Genomic DNA, 15,576 nt, shown 5'->3' with positions numbered 1-15,576 from the left:
AAATAATATGATCAGAATAATAAGATCTTCGCACCGGTTCAAACGGATTGAAAACTGGAGTACTTAATTTAACCATATTTTTTAATATATAAACCATCTAACAAAATTAAGTGCTCAAATTTTCAATCCGTTTGAATATGTGCGAAGATGTTATTATTCTGACCATATTATTTTAAAGGATCATAATTAATTTTTGTCTCTAAATTCTCATAATCACATTTCTGCTTTACAGGATCCTAAATAAAGAGAAGATACTTAATTATGAGAGCTCTCAAGACAAAAAGTAGTTATGATCCTTTAGAATAATATGATCAAAATAATACTAACATTTTTGCATCGGTTCAAACGAATTAAAATTTTGAGCACGTAATTTTTTTGAGATTGTTATATATTAAAAGATATGGTTAAAAAATTAAGTACTCCAGTTTTCAATCCGTTTGAATCGGTGCGAAGATCTTATTATTCTGATCATATTATTCTAAAGAGACATAATTTAATTTTGTCTTTAATGCTCTTATAATCACGTTTCTGCTCCATAGGATCGCAAATAGAATGGCTAAGAGTTTTTTTTTCTTTAAACGCTGTCGTTTATGGGAGTGGGTAGGGGCTCCTGCGCTGTGGAGGGTAGCAGAGCCTCGCGTCCTGGATTGTGGTACTTTTAATCGTTTGGTTATCGCTTGATTATTGTTGCAACTCATTAAGCTTGTTACTTTTAAATTGAATAACTCGATGCCTAGGTTAGTTTACGCACATCTTCATTAATTTCGAAACTCTGAAGTTAATGAACGAACCAATTATCAGTAGTTTCAAGGTTTTAAATGTTTGGTTTTCGTGAAATTCGACATTGCCTTGGTTGGGGGGCAAGCCATTTAGCTACTGTATCATGACTAGCCGGGGCAAATCCCTTGGTTAACAAGTTAAGCTTGTTTGGCTCTCAACTTGGCTGCTACTAAGCCTACTATTACTTTATTAAATTGGTATTACTCCAATTTAATAAGTAAAGAAAATTTCCAGAAATCAAAGAATTTTTCTCATTTGAATGTAGGAACAAACATCAATAAGCAAGAATCAAAGGGGCCCAAACATAGTATAGAAGTATCAGGGAAAGTGTTAGCTTAATTTGTACATTAACCTCCAAAAGGAAGATTCTTGTTGTACATAAAAAAGGAAGATTCGTTATATGCTTATGGAGGGAGGAGAGTACAAAATTAAATCTTTCTACAACCACACACCAATGCATGCGCGCACTCACTCACTGTGAGTACCACATACTGGGTGTGGAGCCTACAATGAATGTGAATTGCGTGTGGCTTTGACAAATTCGCTGAGGAAGGATCGGAACTCATGTACCTCTTGAAGAAAGATGCGCTCTTTGCTTCTTGTGGCCACCGTGCTATTTTGTGTGCATGAGCTCACAGTGAATGTGAGTGTGTGAGCACTAACGTTTTGGTGGTACAATAGGCTGTGTATCTTGGATGCCTAATTAAAGTGTAAATTAATCCTAATTAAAGTGGAAATTAACTTTATAATGCGCTAAGTACTACGTAAATACATTGTTTTTTTTTTTTATCACGTACTAAATGGAGAGCTTACTATTGAAGTTAGACTCTGTTCAAATTAGAGACACTAATCACTAATGGCATGAACAGTCCAGGGGACAATAAGGTTCTTAAGATCATTTTTATGGTACGGAGGATATTATGGTTCTTCAGGCTCAAACCTATAACATGACTGAGTACAATAATACAGTTGAAACACAGATTATTCAGACTTTAGATAAGCATACTTCCAAAATTGTCTATTTTGGATTCGATAGAGACTAGCTTTGCTTGATTTTTATTTTTTTTTGGGTTTTTTCAACTTTTGGAAAGAATGTTGTGAAGCTTCGTTTTGTAGGACATTAGTTGGGTGACTTGACCCACACCCTTTGGCTTTTGAGGTTTTTGTTTGACAAGAATATAAAGTACGAGTGTATATTTTTCTAATGTTATCTACGAAAGAGGATTCATTCTTTGAAAATCAATATATAAAGTTTCAAAACTGAGAAAAATGTTTGTAAAAGAATGATTGAGAATATACAAGTACTCAATTTGGGTAAACCCAATATGCTAAAAGCATGTGTTTTTCAAGCCTGTGCAAGAGGCTTTGATAATTCCAGGAAATACACCTCACTGATTTTATGCTAAAATTTCCTTAGCTGCTTGAAGATTTGATCTTGTGAAAATACTTATGGCACACTATGCTAGAGACGAAATGCACATTTCGAAAAAGGGACAGAGGAAGTACATCTTGTCTCTTCGAAAAATGGCAGTATAGTTTCAAAAGCCCGGTGGTGAGCCGACTGACCTGGGTTTTACACCGACACGGCTGACACATAACTGTGTATCGCTGCATCCAATTTGGATTACTAACCCGGTAAGTTACACCGTCTATTCATGATTTAGTAACCCAGAGAAATGTAAATAGAGACATATACACCAGAGGAAATTAAATCTTCAATGAGCATGTTCATATGCTTGTCATTGAACCAAGTGAGTGATCAGCGAAGACATACAACTAGAGGCGAAAGGCATGTTATACGTTTTTACAGAAAATATAATATGAAGAAACTCACTACTAATATACAATAAGCTCTCTACTTTCTTATTCCCGCCATGCCCTGGGTGGTTGTTCTTGTTTCTTTGGTTTCTCCCATTCCTTCCTCTTCACCACTACAAAACTAATCATCTAAAGAATAGAATACATGACCCCATTTGGAGATCTAGGGAAAACAAGCAAAGAATCGCCATTGAACAAATGAAATACAGAACAGAGTGCAGGGCATCCATTGAAGAAATTCACAGGCCAGCTGAGACCAATCCGTGAAGTGTAATTATACCTATTAAGATGTTCTGTTGATCGATGACAGGCAGAAACTGAACGGGAGATGGAGGAGACTCCATCTTCTGCATTGCTTCAACTGCCATTGCATCAGGACCAATTGTCCTCGGATGCCTGAAATGCCAACAAAGTCGTGGAAAAATGTTAGGACCAAGATATGTGAAAGAACATTACATCTTTCCCTATCTGCATCAATCCACACTCACTTTCGCTAACAGTAAGGCAAAAGTGATGTGAGACAAGATTTTAGGAGTTTCACTAAATCTAATTTTATCTTCATTTTGGGATTAGTAAATACGTGAACTTGTGATCTAGTGTGCTATAATTAACGTGTTGGGGATCTGGATCGCACAGACAGAGATTTAACGTGGACACACACACACACACACGTAGATACATGGTTTTATTGGGAAAATGGGAGAAAACGACGAGACATTGAAGTCTCCTGCAGAGGTATAGAACAAATTCTCTATCAAGTCAGCTTGGAATGCTGTTAGAAGGCAGCATCCCCAAGTTAATTGGTGCCCAATTATTTGGTTTAAGCATCATGTTCCACGCTGGTCCATTATCCAGTGGCTTGCAAACCTGGGGAGACTTGCTACAAAGGATAGACTCCTTAAATGGGGGATGGCCATAACTGATCAGTGTGTTTTGTGTTCTGCTGCTATAGAGAACCATGAACACCTCTTCCTTCAGTGCCCTTACTCTTCTCAACTTTGGAAGTCTTTGCAAAAGGATTTGATGCCTCAGTGCCCTGTCGACGGGCTGCCCCAAATTATGAACTGGATGATTCAAGTTGATAAGGGGACACAGTTTTCTTTCCTGTTATCTAAAGTTGCTTTTGCTGCACTCTGTACCATGTTTGGGGTGAAAGGAATGGCAGAATTTCAAGGCTATGGGATTTCTGGTCAGCAGTTGGAAACTAAAGTGCGAACTGACATCCGAGCATGTGTTAGTTCCTGGAGGAATGTGAAACCGTCAGGTTCTAACAAAGCTCTTTGTGCTCTATGGAATATCCCAGTTAAGAGTGTTCGGCAGTGTGTAATTGTTGAGGGTTTTCCTCTTTTTTACCTTGGTTTCGTGTTGTGATAGTTTCAGGAGTATGTTCCTGTTAACTTGTTTAGTTGGTTGGATAGGGGTATGCCCCTAAATTGTGTAATGTGGTTGTTGCTTATAAAATTTTACCTTACCCCAAAAAAAAACCCGCCTCAAATCCAATCTTGTCAGGGAGCTGATCTTGGGCCTACCTCCTGTCTAGGACCCTCGTCAACATTAAGAAATACTAGTTTTCTACTTGGTGTTGATTTAGTTTCTATTCTATTGGTCTACTTCCGATTTCTTGTTATCAGCCCATTTTTGCAGGTTTCTTTGTCCTGCAGGAATTGGGAAGCTTAATGGCAGGGAAGCAATTCAATCAGCAATCAATGAAGTTTCTAAGTAACCATGTTCCCAAGCAATCCAGGGTTCTTCTCTCATGTGGATTAAAGAGTTTCATCTCCCGGAACAATTCTAGCCTTTGCACAACACTGCTGTGTCTTCCCAAGATACAGCATCAGGATGAACTAAGAATTTGGTAACTTCTGATTTTACCAAAAATAGCCAGTCAAGTACAAATTAGATGGAGCATTCAATCAGATAAAAATTGGCATAAAGATGAACATGTCTATGACTCTATCTTGATCAGAAGATGCTGTAGTTGGGAGGAGTAATATTGTTTATGGTAGAGTATAGCACTAGGGGAGGGGAAGACCAATATTGACTATAGAGACAATAGTTCGGAAAGATTAATTTGTTAGATTTCAAGGAACACTACCATTCACAGATCTCATGGAGAAACGGATTTATGTAGCCAACCCCTATTGATTGGGACTTAAGGCTCGGTTTGGTGATTCACCAAGCTATGCTTCAAAAGGGGCCTATACATTCTGTAAGATTTTGACTGAGACAATTACCTGTTGCACATCTCCCCCACAGAGAGTTTGAAGATCCCCTCCTTACTAGCCTTCAGGGTTCGCCGCAGATCTCCATCAGTGAATGTACCAATGAGGTGGTATTGATCATCGATAACAAGAAGGCACCCACATCCTTTGCTAGTTAACTCTACCAGCTGATCCATTATCAAATCTCCTTCCCTGCATACTGGAAGTTCCTCTTGCTTTTTCATGACATCCTTCACCTGCAATAAAGAGAATTCAGTCCAACCAACTTAAATTAATTCAAACATGAAACTCAAACTAAAAAAGCTCCTTGTTTAACCCAAGGGAATTGGAAATTCAGCAGCAACTGGAATTTGGTTGTTTAGACAAAGATAAAGGAAACATAATCAGAAACCAGAACTGTGAGATGTCAAACCAGCACCCTATCTCCTATCTTTATTCTAGTTAGAACTTAGAAGCCATTCGGACAAACTAAAAAAAAAGGTGCGAATTTCAGATACCAATAACTTTCAATGACAGTTTTGCAAGTTGCAAATTGGCCTCTTGAAGGAAAAAATTGAATTGAAATACCAAAGAGGGAAACTTAAAACAGTTAGCAATAAAAAGGAGCAGTTCCAATCTTTCCAAGAATTAAGATACGGACACATCAGACACATGTTCAGGACTAATTCATGGGAATTTTGACCCTGACCTGATATATTAAAAGTACTTTCTGACCTCCTAATGTGTCCTCAATGCGTCATAACATGTCTGACTAAAATATGTACAATATAACTTAAAAATTCAGATCTGACGAGATTCAGACACAAAACTGAAGGAAAGAGAAACGTAGCACAGAGTTTACTGAAACCCAAGATAGAAAACTGTAGAGTCAAGATAATTATGGCGATATGTACCAACAGTTATTGGTTGCTATGTGAGGGAGTTTTTCTTGTGATTGGTTGCTATGTAATCTAGAATTAGCAGGTTCACATGTTCCCCATTTGCAAATCCACACAAAAATAGAGTCAAGTCCATAACAAACTATTCCATTCCTAGTTAACAGTCCAAATTTCAAACACTGGAATTCAATTACAATCCAAAGCTCCAAATTAAGTCCCTTGCATCGATAGATAAGACAAGGAGAAATAGAAATAAAAACTTCTTATCTGCACTGATCAAAACAATACCAATCGACACCAAACACCATGACTCCCCAAAAGGAGATCAGGATCAAGATCATATTCTCAACAATAGAAAAGAATATATCAGCCACAAAACTCATTGCCAAGATCTAGAAAACCATAGAGTAAGGTGTTTTTGTGTGTGCGCGCGCTGAACCTTCCAAACAAGCAAACTAGAATCTCTAGCAAAGCATCAAAAATGAAGCATGGGTTTGCAAACATAAGGTCTCTCTCTCATCGAAACAGAAATGCACAAAGCCAGTTCAAAACACCATCAGGATCAAACGAAACTGGTCGACTGAGAAGATACAGACAAGGAGAGAGAAGAAATAAAAACTTCTTATCTGCACTGCACTGATCAAAACAATACCCATTGACACTAAACACCGTGACTCCCCAAAAGGAGATCGAGATCAAGATCATATTCTCAACACTAGAAAATAATATATCAGCCACAAAACTCATTGCCAAGATCTAGAAAACCATATAGTAAGGGTTTTTTAATTTTATTTTTTTGTGCTAAACCTTCCAAACAAGCAAACTAGATTCTTTATCAAAGCATCAACTGAAGCATGGGTTCGCAAACATGCTCCTCTCTCTCTCTCTCTCTCTCTCTCTCTCTCTCTCTCTCTCTCTCTCTCTCTCTCTCTCTCTCTCTCTCTCATTGAAACAGAAATGCACAAAGCCAGTTCAAAATACCATCAGGATCAACGGAACCGGTCGACTGAGAAGATATGGACAAGGAGAGAAAAGAAATAAAAACTGCTTACCTGCACTGCACTGATCAAAACAATACCTATCGACACTAAACACTGTGAATCCCCAAGGAGGCCTAATCATCAAGATCATATTCTCAACACTAGAAAATAATATATCAGTCACAAAACTCATTGCCAAGATCTAGAAAACCATATAGTAAGGGTTTTTTTTTTTTTGTGCTAAACCTTCCAAACAAGCAAACTAGATTCTTTATCAAAGCATCAACTGAAGCATGGGTTCACAATCGTGCTCATCTCTCTTTCTCTCTCTCATTGAAACAGAAATGCACAAACCCAGTTCAAAATACCGTCAGGATCAAATGAAACGGTTTGATTGAGAAGATAATGGCATAAATGTTATATCTACCAAATTAACCACATCCAAATCAACATTCATGTGATACCCATAAAATAAATAGGAAAATTTTCATCAAACCAACAGTCACATTGTGATATATGATATGTCTGCCAAATTAATCACATCCAAATCAACATTCATAGTTTCATAGGATACCCAAAAAACAAATCCCAAAAACTGACCTTGAAAATCAAGCTCTTCCCAATCCTTCCCGCAGGGTGATTCGCAGCGTACTCCTCCTTACTCAAGTTCCTCGCCCCCATCATCGCCACCGCCACGGTGTCCCCGAACACCATCTGGATCGCGGTGGACGTCACCGGCGCCAGATCAAACGGGCACAACTCCCTCTCCAGCGGCAAGTACACATTCAAATCGCACAACCCCACCAACCCATTCGCCTCGCTCGACGTCACACTAATCAAGTACGCCCCTTTCGCCCTGGCGCACGGGGCCAGCCTCAGCAGCTCCTCACTGTTCCCGCTCTTGCTGAACATCACGAGGATGTCGTTATCCGATAAGGCGCCGATGTCGCCATGGAGGGCGTCGACGGGGTTGAGGAAGGAGGAGCGGATGGAGAGGGAGGCTAGGGTCTGGGAGATCTTGTGGGCGACGAAGCCGGACTTGCCCACGCCGGAGAAGAAGATGGTGCCGGTGGAGTTTAAGAGGGTTTGGGTGAAGAGGAGGGTTTGGGGGAGGGAGAGGTGGTGGAAGAAGTGGTTGAGGTAGGATTGCTGGGTTTTGAAGAGGCTGAGGAGGTGGGTGGCGTCGATTCGAGGGGGTGTTTTTGGGGTGGGGGCGGAGGTTGAGAGGACTAGGGGTGGAGGGAGAGACCCCATTGTTGTGGGTTGATTGATTGATTGTTTCTCTCTCTTCTGTGTGTATTGTTTGTTTAGAGAGAGAGAGAGAGAGAGAGAGAGAGAGAGAGAGAGAGAGAGGGGTGGGGGGAGGTGGGAGAGGAGGACGGAGTTTTGAACGGTTGATTTCTGGTACTCTACGCGGGGCCTGGCAAGGGAGTGTTTGGTTTCGCAAAATAAAAGAGGCGTTATTTTTTTTTTGCGAGACAATATACATAAGGGGAAGGTTATTCGGGGTGTTAAAGTGTTGGTCAACAGGGCTCAGAAACTATTCATAATCCTGAAACCTCAAATCTATTTTCAAACTCAAACCTTGATCACTGCTGAAGAGAAAAGAATAAACCACACATGCTAGCGTTGGGGGATGGTGTTTTTTACGGAGGGAATTTGTTGGCAAAAAGCAGTTTTTTCCTTTTTCCCTGTCCACCGACACACTCGAATTGCTTTCACAAGGTAGTAGTCACCCTTTGGATCTTGCTTTGCTGTCTGTCCGCATCTCATGCATGCTTCCAATCTCCCAATTGAGCTGGCCGGCCCGCGATAATAAGTGTTGTTTTCACCATAAAACCTCAAAAAATAAATAAACTTAAATTAAGGAGTGTTCCTACTAGCCAACAAATTGTAAATTACAGATTTTTTTATTTTATTCTTATTTAATTTTGCAGAATATGTCAATGGCCTTATAATCTCCAAATCACCGATGAAACAATGACTCTTTAATGTTATGTGCAAAGTGTAAAATATACCCATGTGTTTGTTAGGAATTTTTTTTCCCGGCAGCTCCTAGAGTACCACCACATAGTATTTCAGGACCTTTTTTCACCACACATTGGTATGGTCCTCAAGGAGCTATTAATAATCACTCACTTCCTTCCCCAACACTACGGAGGGGGGATTTGTACAATGTCAGCAAAGAAAGGGACCACAGAGATATGTTGAAAAAGAGTAGGGATGGTAGAGGCTTTTGTCAGAGACCTCAGGTACCTCTGTGCAATTTACCCTTTCCCTTCCTTTCTCAACATCCGATTCTCTCTCTTCTCTTCTCTTCTCTCTCTCTCTCTCCTCAAAATCCCACCCAAAAGTTCAAAACCCTAGATTTCCTCAATCATACATACTGTTTGAATATATCATCTTCGATCAGCGATCGATCAGTAGAGAGGGTAAGGACATGTCGACTGCGCCCTCATCTTCGAACTCCATGTCACTACCGAACGCTTCGAACCCTTCGATTTCTGCACAATTCACCTACTCAAACGCTTCCTACTTTCCGGTGCCTTTCCACGTCCAACAACAATCCTACGCCGCCGCTCCCCCTCTTCCTCCGCCTCCGGTGAACCTTCCGTCCGTCTACCAGGCCCAGCCTCCCCTCCCCGGAGTTTACACGCTGCCGCAGTATCAGCAGGTGAGCCCTCCCTTTTTTTCAACGAATACGATTCCATTCTTGACTGGTTTTCATTTACCGATTTGGGCGGATTGATATGCATGATCCTCTTTCCTTGAGTGTGTCTACTTCGGGTTTACTATTGGTTATGTTTTTTGATAACTCAATATGTCCGGGCCAGCTTACGTGCACCTTAATAATCCTAATAATCCTAGGGGCCCAATCCCACCGCCCACTTGCGGGGATCCCAATTGAAGCCGGAGCAATTGCTCCATAGGGACTGCCCCAAAGGAGTGGGTAGCACCTATAAGGTTTTAAACCTGAGACTAGGAGGGAGCAAATCCCTTAGTCTCAGGTCTTCACCACAAGGCCAACCCCTTGGGGTTTACTACTGGTTATGTTTTGGTTTAATTTTTAGGTGCTTCAGCGGACAAGGTTGAATTTCGGTTGCTTTAGGCTATTCTGTTGGCATCTTGTCTGAGCAATCTTATTTTGTGTGTAAAACGAACCGAACAGAGTATTGTGTTCCAATCAATTGGGGTCGGCTAAACCGAGCCTTGTGTGTGTCCTTTTAATGATTTTATAACAAATATAGAGGCTAAGGGGTAAATTGAGATTTTGGGAGTACCAGCATTAGAAGATTTTTGTGTACTCTTTGAAGCTTTCTCTATGCTTTTCTTTTCCTATCATATCGATTTCAGTTTTTTTTTTTTTTTGTCTTCGTGATAATGGAATTTTCTTTTGCCGGAAAAATATTGGTTATGATAGCTTGATCATGGTCTGAATTTATTGTTGTTTCTCTACATAAATTGTGTTGCAAACGAGTTTCTTTATCTCCGTTTTTTGTGCTTTGATGCTTGCTTAGACCGGAAAAGTAATGGTAATTATAGTAGTTGGTATTGTAACAGGGGTACTTAGTATCGATATTACATTTGATAAGAATCAAAGGCTCTACGTAGGGCATTCAACAATACCAAAACGTGTGTTTCTTATGTAGGATCAGATTTATTTTGATGTTAGAATTAGAGAGACTCTCAGTTCACCAGTGTCTAGCACTCTGCTCTTGGTCTTCGGTTATGCCCAAGTTTGGAAGATTTCACTAAGGATTTTTGAATCCTCATTACTCATTAGTTTATTTCCTTTTTTCTGTTGGTTTAGGTGGAAGTTATGCCATCCTCTACTCATATATGACATGAACTTTCAGATGAATCTTTCATCGACCAAAACATGTATGTGCATATGTGTGTGTGCTTAAAAGTGGCTTTGATGTCATTTGAATCTACCCAATGACTAATTGAAGGGAAATTGTATTTCCAGTAATATACGTGTTTATTACTTTAGTTAGCTGTTGTTGTAAACAGTAAGTAATCGTTTTTGGGTCCATCATGAGTATAATCTTCGTAGTATCTGCAAGCAGGCCCAGCAGTTATTCCAAAGGGATGCACAAACCATAACGCCGGAAGCTCTCGAAAGTGTGAAAGCTGCTCTTGCAAACAGTGAAATTGAGCACAAAGCAGAAACAAAAAAGAAAGCTATACCTCGTAAAGCTGCTGGGCAAAACTGGGAGGATCCTACACTTGCAGAATGGCCAGAAAGTATGATTCTTGGCTTCATCTGTAGTACATGTTTCTTTCAACCCGTGAGCATGACAAGCTCGTGAAAAGTTGTATCTTATCCTAGCTCAATACTGTTTTGCTATTATTTTCCCATCATATTGGGTTCATAGGAAATAAAATATAAAAAAAATCTTTGGCAGAAGCTGACCCTACACCAGGATTTGTTTGGTCAGACATAGCATGTTCATCATAAAATATATCCCTAGGAGAGTGGCTCAGTTAAGTTCTCTCTCCCTTCCGTTAGGGTTCCCTACTGTTTGTTGTGGTGGTGACTAATGTCAATGGAGCACTACTTGCCCAAGACTTTTGCAAATGAATTGTGGCTTTTCTTACTAGTCAAGGTTGATAGTTCTTGTGATGCTTTTGCATTTTGTCTAGAGTACGTTTGTACGTGTACCTGGTTCCATCACAATGTTTGCGCTTTTCCTTTTCTTTTGCATGTGCGCTTTGCTAGAAATCTTTTCTATCCGCAAATTTAGTTTGATGCATCCCTTGTTGTTCTGATTTTGTTGGCCTTTCCACAGATGATTATCGTCTATTTTGTGGTGATCTTGGAAACGAGGTGAATGATGATGTTCTTTCTAAAGCTTTTACTCGATTTCCTTCGTTCAACATGGCCAAGGTAAGTTCCAATTGGAATTGCTCCAGCTCTCCTGTTGTGGCAATGTTATAGTTTGTTTACTTTTTTATTTGAGCCTTTTGTAGGCCCTCTTCAACTGTTAATGTGAAGTGCATGCAGCTCACGAAATTCTCGTATATGCTAAGGTAGGATTCTCTACATGTGGTCTGCTGTTTGACTATGCATAGAGACAATTGACGATTTATAGGTCGCCATGTTTAAGGCACAAAAGTTGGTGGAAGAAAGGTCCCTAGTTGCAATCTGGGACTTCACTGGAGTCTTGTACCTTATTTTGGGATTTACATTATGTGAACCCTTTTGGCATTTGACTAATGGGAGGTAGGGGAAGTAGGGTATGTTGTTGCCACAAAGTGAAAGTATTTTGGTGTTTAATCTTATCTAACTTGAGTGTGTTCCACCACAAATTTTCCAACTAAACTTGGAATCAGGTAAGAATAATTGTGATATTATCTCAGCAAGATAATGTGAGATCAATAACGGTGTGGGCATTCCAAGAGGCAAGTTGATATTTGCATTCAAAAAGCAACTCAAGTGTGATTACTGGTAAATACAGACGTATCCTACTACTATAGTTATTGTTTGGAAACAGCTCAAGGTGCTCCCCTGTGTGTGGTGGCACCATTGGGTGATTTCATTTACCATTAAATGATCATGTTGTCATACTTTCTAGCATATACCAAGCCATGTATGAACAACTAGCACCCATTGAGTGATTTCATTTACCATTGTCTTAGATAATTTTTTGGTAAGTGATTTCTGTGAGAATTGTGTATTGGTAGGCAATGTTATGTTCCATACTGCTTCCCTCTCCTAATAAAGAAAGAGAGAACGTGCATTTTGACATCATGGTCATTGTTCCCATCTTGCAACTTCCTATGATGTTTTGACATCTCAATGTATCCATTTACCTTTCTTTCTTGCTTGGTGTTTTGTACTTGAGAGCAGGGCACAGTGCTCTGTCTGTTCCATTTTTATTTATCTCGTCATTGTTTCCCCTTGTTGCTAATATACTTCCTTGTACGTGGTGTACCTGTAGTTGCTGCAATATCTTATATGGTTTTCTTCTCCCTTTGAACTACGCGTATGGTCACAGGTTGTCAGAGACAAGCGTACTGGAAAAACCAAGGGCTATGGATTTGTTAGTTTTTCAAACCCTTTAGATCTTGCAGCAGCGTTGAAAGAAATGAATGGTACGTATTCCTAGGTGTCTTCAAATCATTCTTTCCATTTTGTTTTTTTTATTGGCCCATACTTTCCATTTTGTTATCAACCCTTTCAAGTAGACTTTGTTGTACTTTTCAATACGACAACGTTAAAGAATGTATCAGTAGCAGATAGAACTAAAACACATGTAACTGGGTTGAGTTGATTGGTTGTGGTTATGGAAATTAGATGTTCTTGAAGTTTGATATTACAAATGTATAGTTTAGGAAGCCCAAAAAATTGTTTGGAAAAGGAGCTTAATCTAGTTATTCATTATATCCAGGCCTATCAATTATATCACGGTGTCCATTTAATTTGATTGTATGGTCATTTATCTAAGGATGTATTGTTTATTGGGATGGAAAGGGGCAAGGGATCTTGAGGGGTGACTTATATTCTGGAAGAATACAGAAAACATCATTCGTGTAACCTTGGTGGCAGGTAAATATGTTGGAAATAGGCCTATCAAACTACGCAAAAGCAACTGGAGAGAGAGGACTGACAATGATGCCTTGGAAAGACAGAAGGTGCATTTACACTTGTCCATTGCCTGGCCTTCTAATTTATTCCTTGGTTTTGTGTTTGCTCACTTGTTTTACCCTTTTTATTGTGATTCTTGTCTGTTCTTTTCTCATCTTTTGGTTTTTTCTTGGCAGAACCACTCTCAAAAGAAACCAAAGCTTCCTAAGAAGAGTGTGTTGCACAAGTGACCCTAGATCTAACTGGTGGTAACTGAGGTATGGAAATAGATAGTCAGTCCTCGAAAGCTTCACCAAATTTGTTTTTTCTTCTTTGAGGTAATGAGGCGGGTTTAAAGCATGCATGATGCAGGCTAATTATGAGAACGAGTGTACATATTCCTTTTTAGTCTATGGTGTTTTTTTGAAATATAGCTCCTGCCTTTTTTAATTGGCCAATTTTCACGTTTCTTCAGCACAACTTGCTCCTAGATAGTAGATACTGTCCCGATGAATAGTGGTGTTCGTAAGCAATTGGTGACGTAAGCATGCAGATTACAAGAGATGATAGTATGTATATGTGGAGTAGGAACTTTCGGTAAAGGATTGTTAGTAACCATTGAGAAAATTGTACTTGTCATCTACCTTCAGCTGTACTATTCGCATTTTGGTGAAATCATTGTGCTCGAGAGTCATAGTTGCTACTCAGGTCACTGCTTGGGCCGCCTTCTCCTAATGTAACAGGCAGGAGGACATCTATATGCTTATTCTGACCCAAAGAGGACCCTCAACATTGGTCTGACCTTCACTAATAGAATTTCTGATAATAGACATGTTCTCAGGGGTTTTGAGAACTCCAACCAAGAACTAGGGTCTCAATGTAGTCAAATTAAACAGGAGGGGAAAGAAGCTACCTTATTTGTTTGGGCATGCATGAGAGAAACTTCAAAGCAGCCATTCTGGATGCTTTGGGGGAATGAGGATTTCTCTTCAGATTTTCTTCTGTTTTCAGGCTTCTAAATGAAACGCCTTTCAGAAAATGCAGTGAGCAAATTGGTTGAAACTAGTACCTCTGCAATCTATTGCAGCTGAAACCTGCACCTGAATACACCAGTCCTAGACCCGGAGCCAGGATTCCTAGACAGTGAGGTCAAATACCTGGAGTTGCGGTTGACAATGATAAAAGAGCAAAGTTTGTCATTTTAGTGGGGTCTTTGGGACAATTTTCTGATATTTGTGGGTCTAATGAGTAAAATTTCCCTTAAAATCTATGCTAGTAGAAGTCATTTTCCCAACTTTGTGGTGTCAATTGACACCACACTCCAAGCCCTTGTGTAGCCATATTGTTTCTTATTTGCTTGTAGTAGACTAAAGAGGTCTTAATGCAGGACATGTTAATTTTATTTTAAAGTTTGTTGTATTTCCCCCTTCGTGTCAATGAAAACATTGGGGGAAACATGACATCCATCATTTCATTCCATGTCACGACCATAATTTTCTTAGCTGAGTTATGTGATGTTCTCTTCACTCAGTTCACTGTACTGCATGCACCCTTTGGTTTCTGTAATAGTAGCTAAAGGTATCCTGTTCTTAGCAAGTTACAACATTATACTTCTTCTATCGACTTGTCTTTTCGGAAATAACTACCACGCTAAGCCACTTTTCCACACCATTTTTTGAGGAATCCTTTGTGCACCTTCACCCATCCTTTATCACCATACATTTGGTGTCGCTCACCATACATTAGGTGTCGCTTATACCTTCTCTTTTCATAATTGTGACCACGTTTCAATGCCTTTTTCTTCAGGTTGAAGAAACGTGGAGCTGTGAAGTCCTTTGGGTCTGTCTACATGCCGCTGTGACTGAGTTTATTTACTGTACAAGAGTTGCATTCACAGCAAATTTGTATTCATAAAATTTGAACTTTAAAGAGATGCACCTACTGAGAGGTTTCACTGTACTGAAGGCAATGAGTCGCACTGAAAGAATGAAACTTAAGAGAATGCATTTGGTTTTACTGGGTTTACATGACTTATACTAATTTTTAATTCAATTGCTCTCTGCTTCTACATTCCACGAATTGGAATTATATTTACTTTTTCTGCTAGTTAATAATTGTTCGGGTGAGGAAGGAAGGAGGTGCTTCTGGCAATCCCTCTGTGGAAGAAAAAACTTAGGTTGCATTTGGATTTGTTGATTTACATACAGAACTGTATATCTATATACGTATTGAAATGAATTTGAGTGTAACTCTAGCTTTTGGGAAAAATAATTCGACTTGTTCATTCAAATGTAATGCATACGGAAAGAAAGCGTAGAAGAAAAGGA

At 39.5% G+C, this 15,576-nt stretch overlaps 2 protein-coding genes across 4 annotated transcripts; one reads left to right on the top strand and one right to left on the bottom strand.

The window, feature by feature from the left end:
* Positions 1-2,487: 2,487 nt before the first annotated feature.
* On the bottom strand, positions 2,488-8,176 carry LOC131301185 (probable arabinose 5-phosphate isomerase). Its single transcript, XM_058327347.1, has 3 exons — positions 7,279-8,176; positions 4,833-5,056; positions 2,488-2,994 (listed from the first exon to the last, which is right to left on the bottom strand). Exons 1-3 carry the CDS (start codon positions 7,930-7,932, stop codon positions 2,838-2,840), a joined length of 1,035 nt encoding a protein of 344 aa, XP_058183330.1. The 5' UTR covers positions 7,933-8,176; the 3' UTR covers positions 2,488-2,837.
* Positions 8,177-8,950: 774 nt separating this feature from the next.
* Positions 8,951-15,324, top strand: LOC131301184 (uncharacterized). Of its 3 annotated transcripts, none has more exons than XM_058327345.1 (7): positions 8,951-9,352; positions 10,749-10,926; positions 11,472-11,569; positions 12,681-12,777; positions 13,232-13,317; positions 13,447-13,527; positions 15,056-15,324. In XM_058327345.1, the coding sequence occupies exons 1-6, from the start codon at positions 9,119-9,121 to the stop codon at positions 13,498-13,500; spliced, it is 747 nt and encodes a 248-aa protein (XP_058183328.1). In that variant the 5' UTR covers positions 8,951-9,118; the 3' UTR covers positions 13,501-13,527; positions 15,056-15,324. The 3 variants fall into 3 exon arrangements, 2 of the variants coding, with proteins under 2 accessions (XP_058183328.1, XP_058183329.1); XM_058327346.1 differs by having other exon boundaries at positions 8,973-9,352; positions 13,447-13,515; positions 15,054-15,324; XR_009191197.1 differs by lacking the exons at positions 13,447-13,527; positions 15,056-15,324 and adding an exon at positions 11,653-11,712 and having other exon boundaries at positions 8,973-9,352; positions 13,232-13,266.
* Positions 15,325-15,576: the final 252 nt, after the last annotated feature.

The sequence above is a fragment of the Rhododendron vialii genome, chromosome 9a (assembly GCF_030253575.1).
Source record: "Rhododendron vialii isolate Sample 1 chromosome 9a, ASM3025357v1".
In the NCBI taxonomy this organism is placed as follows: Eukaryota; Viridiplantae; Streptophyta; class Magnoliopsida; order Ericales; family Ericaceae; genus Rhododendron; species Rhododendron vialii.
Note: the sequence above shows the minus strand (reverse complement) of the source record. Positions and strands in the feature narration are given on the sequence as shown.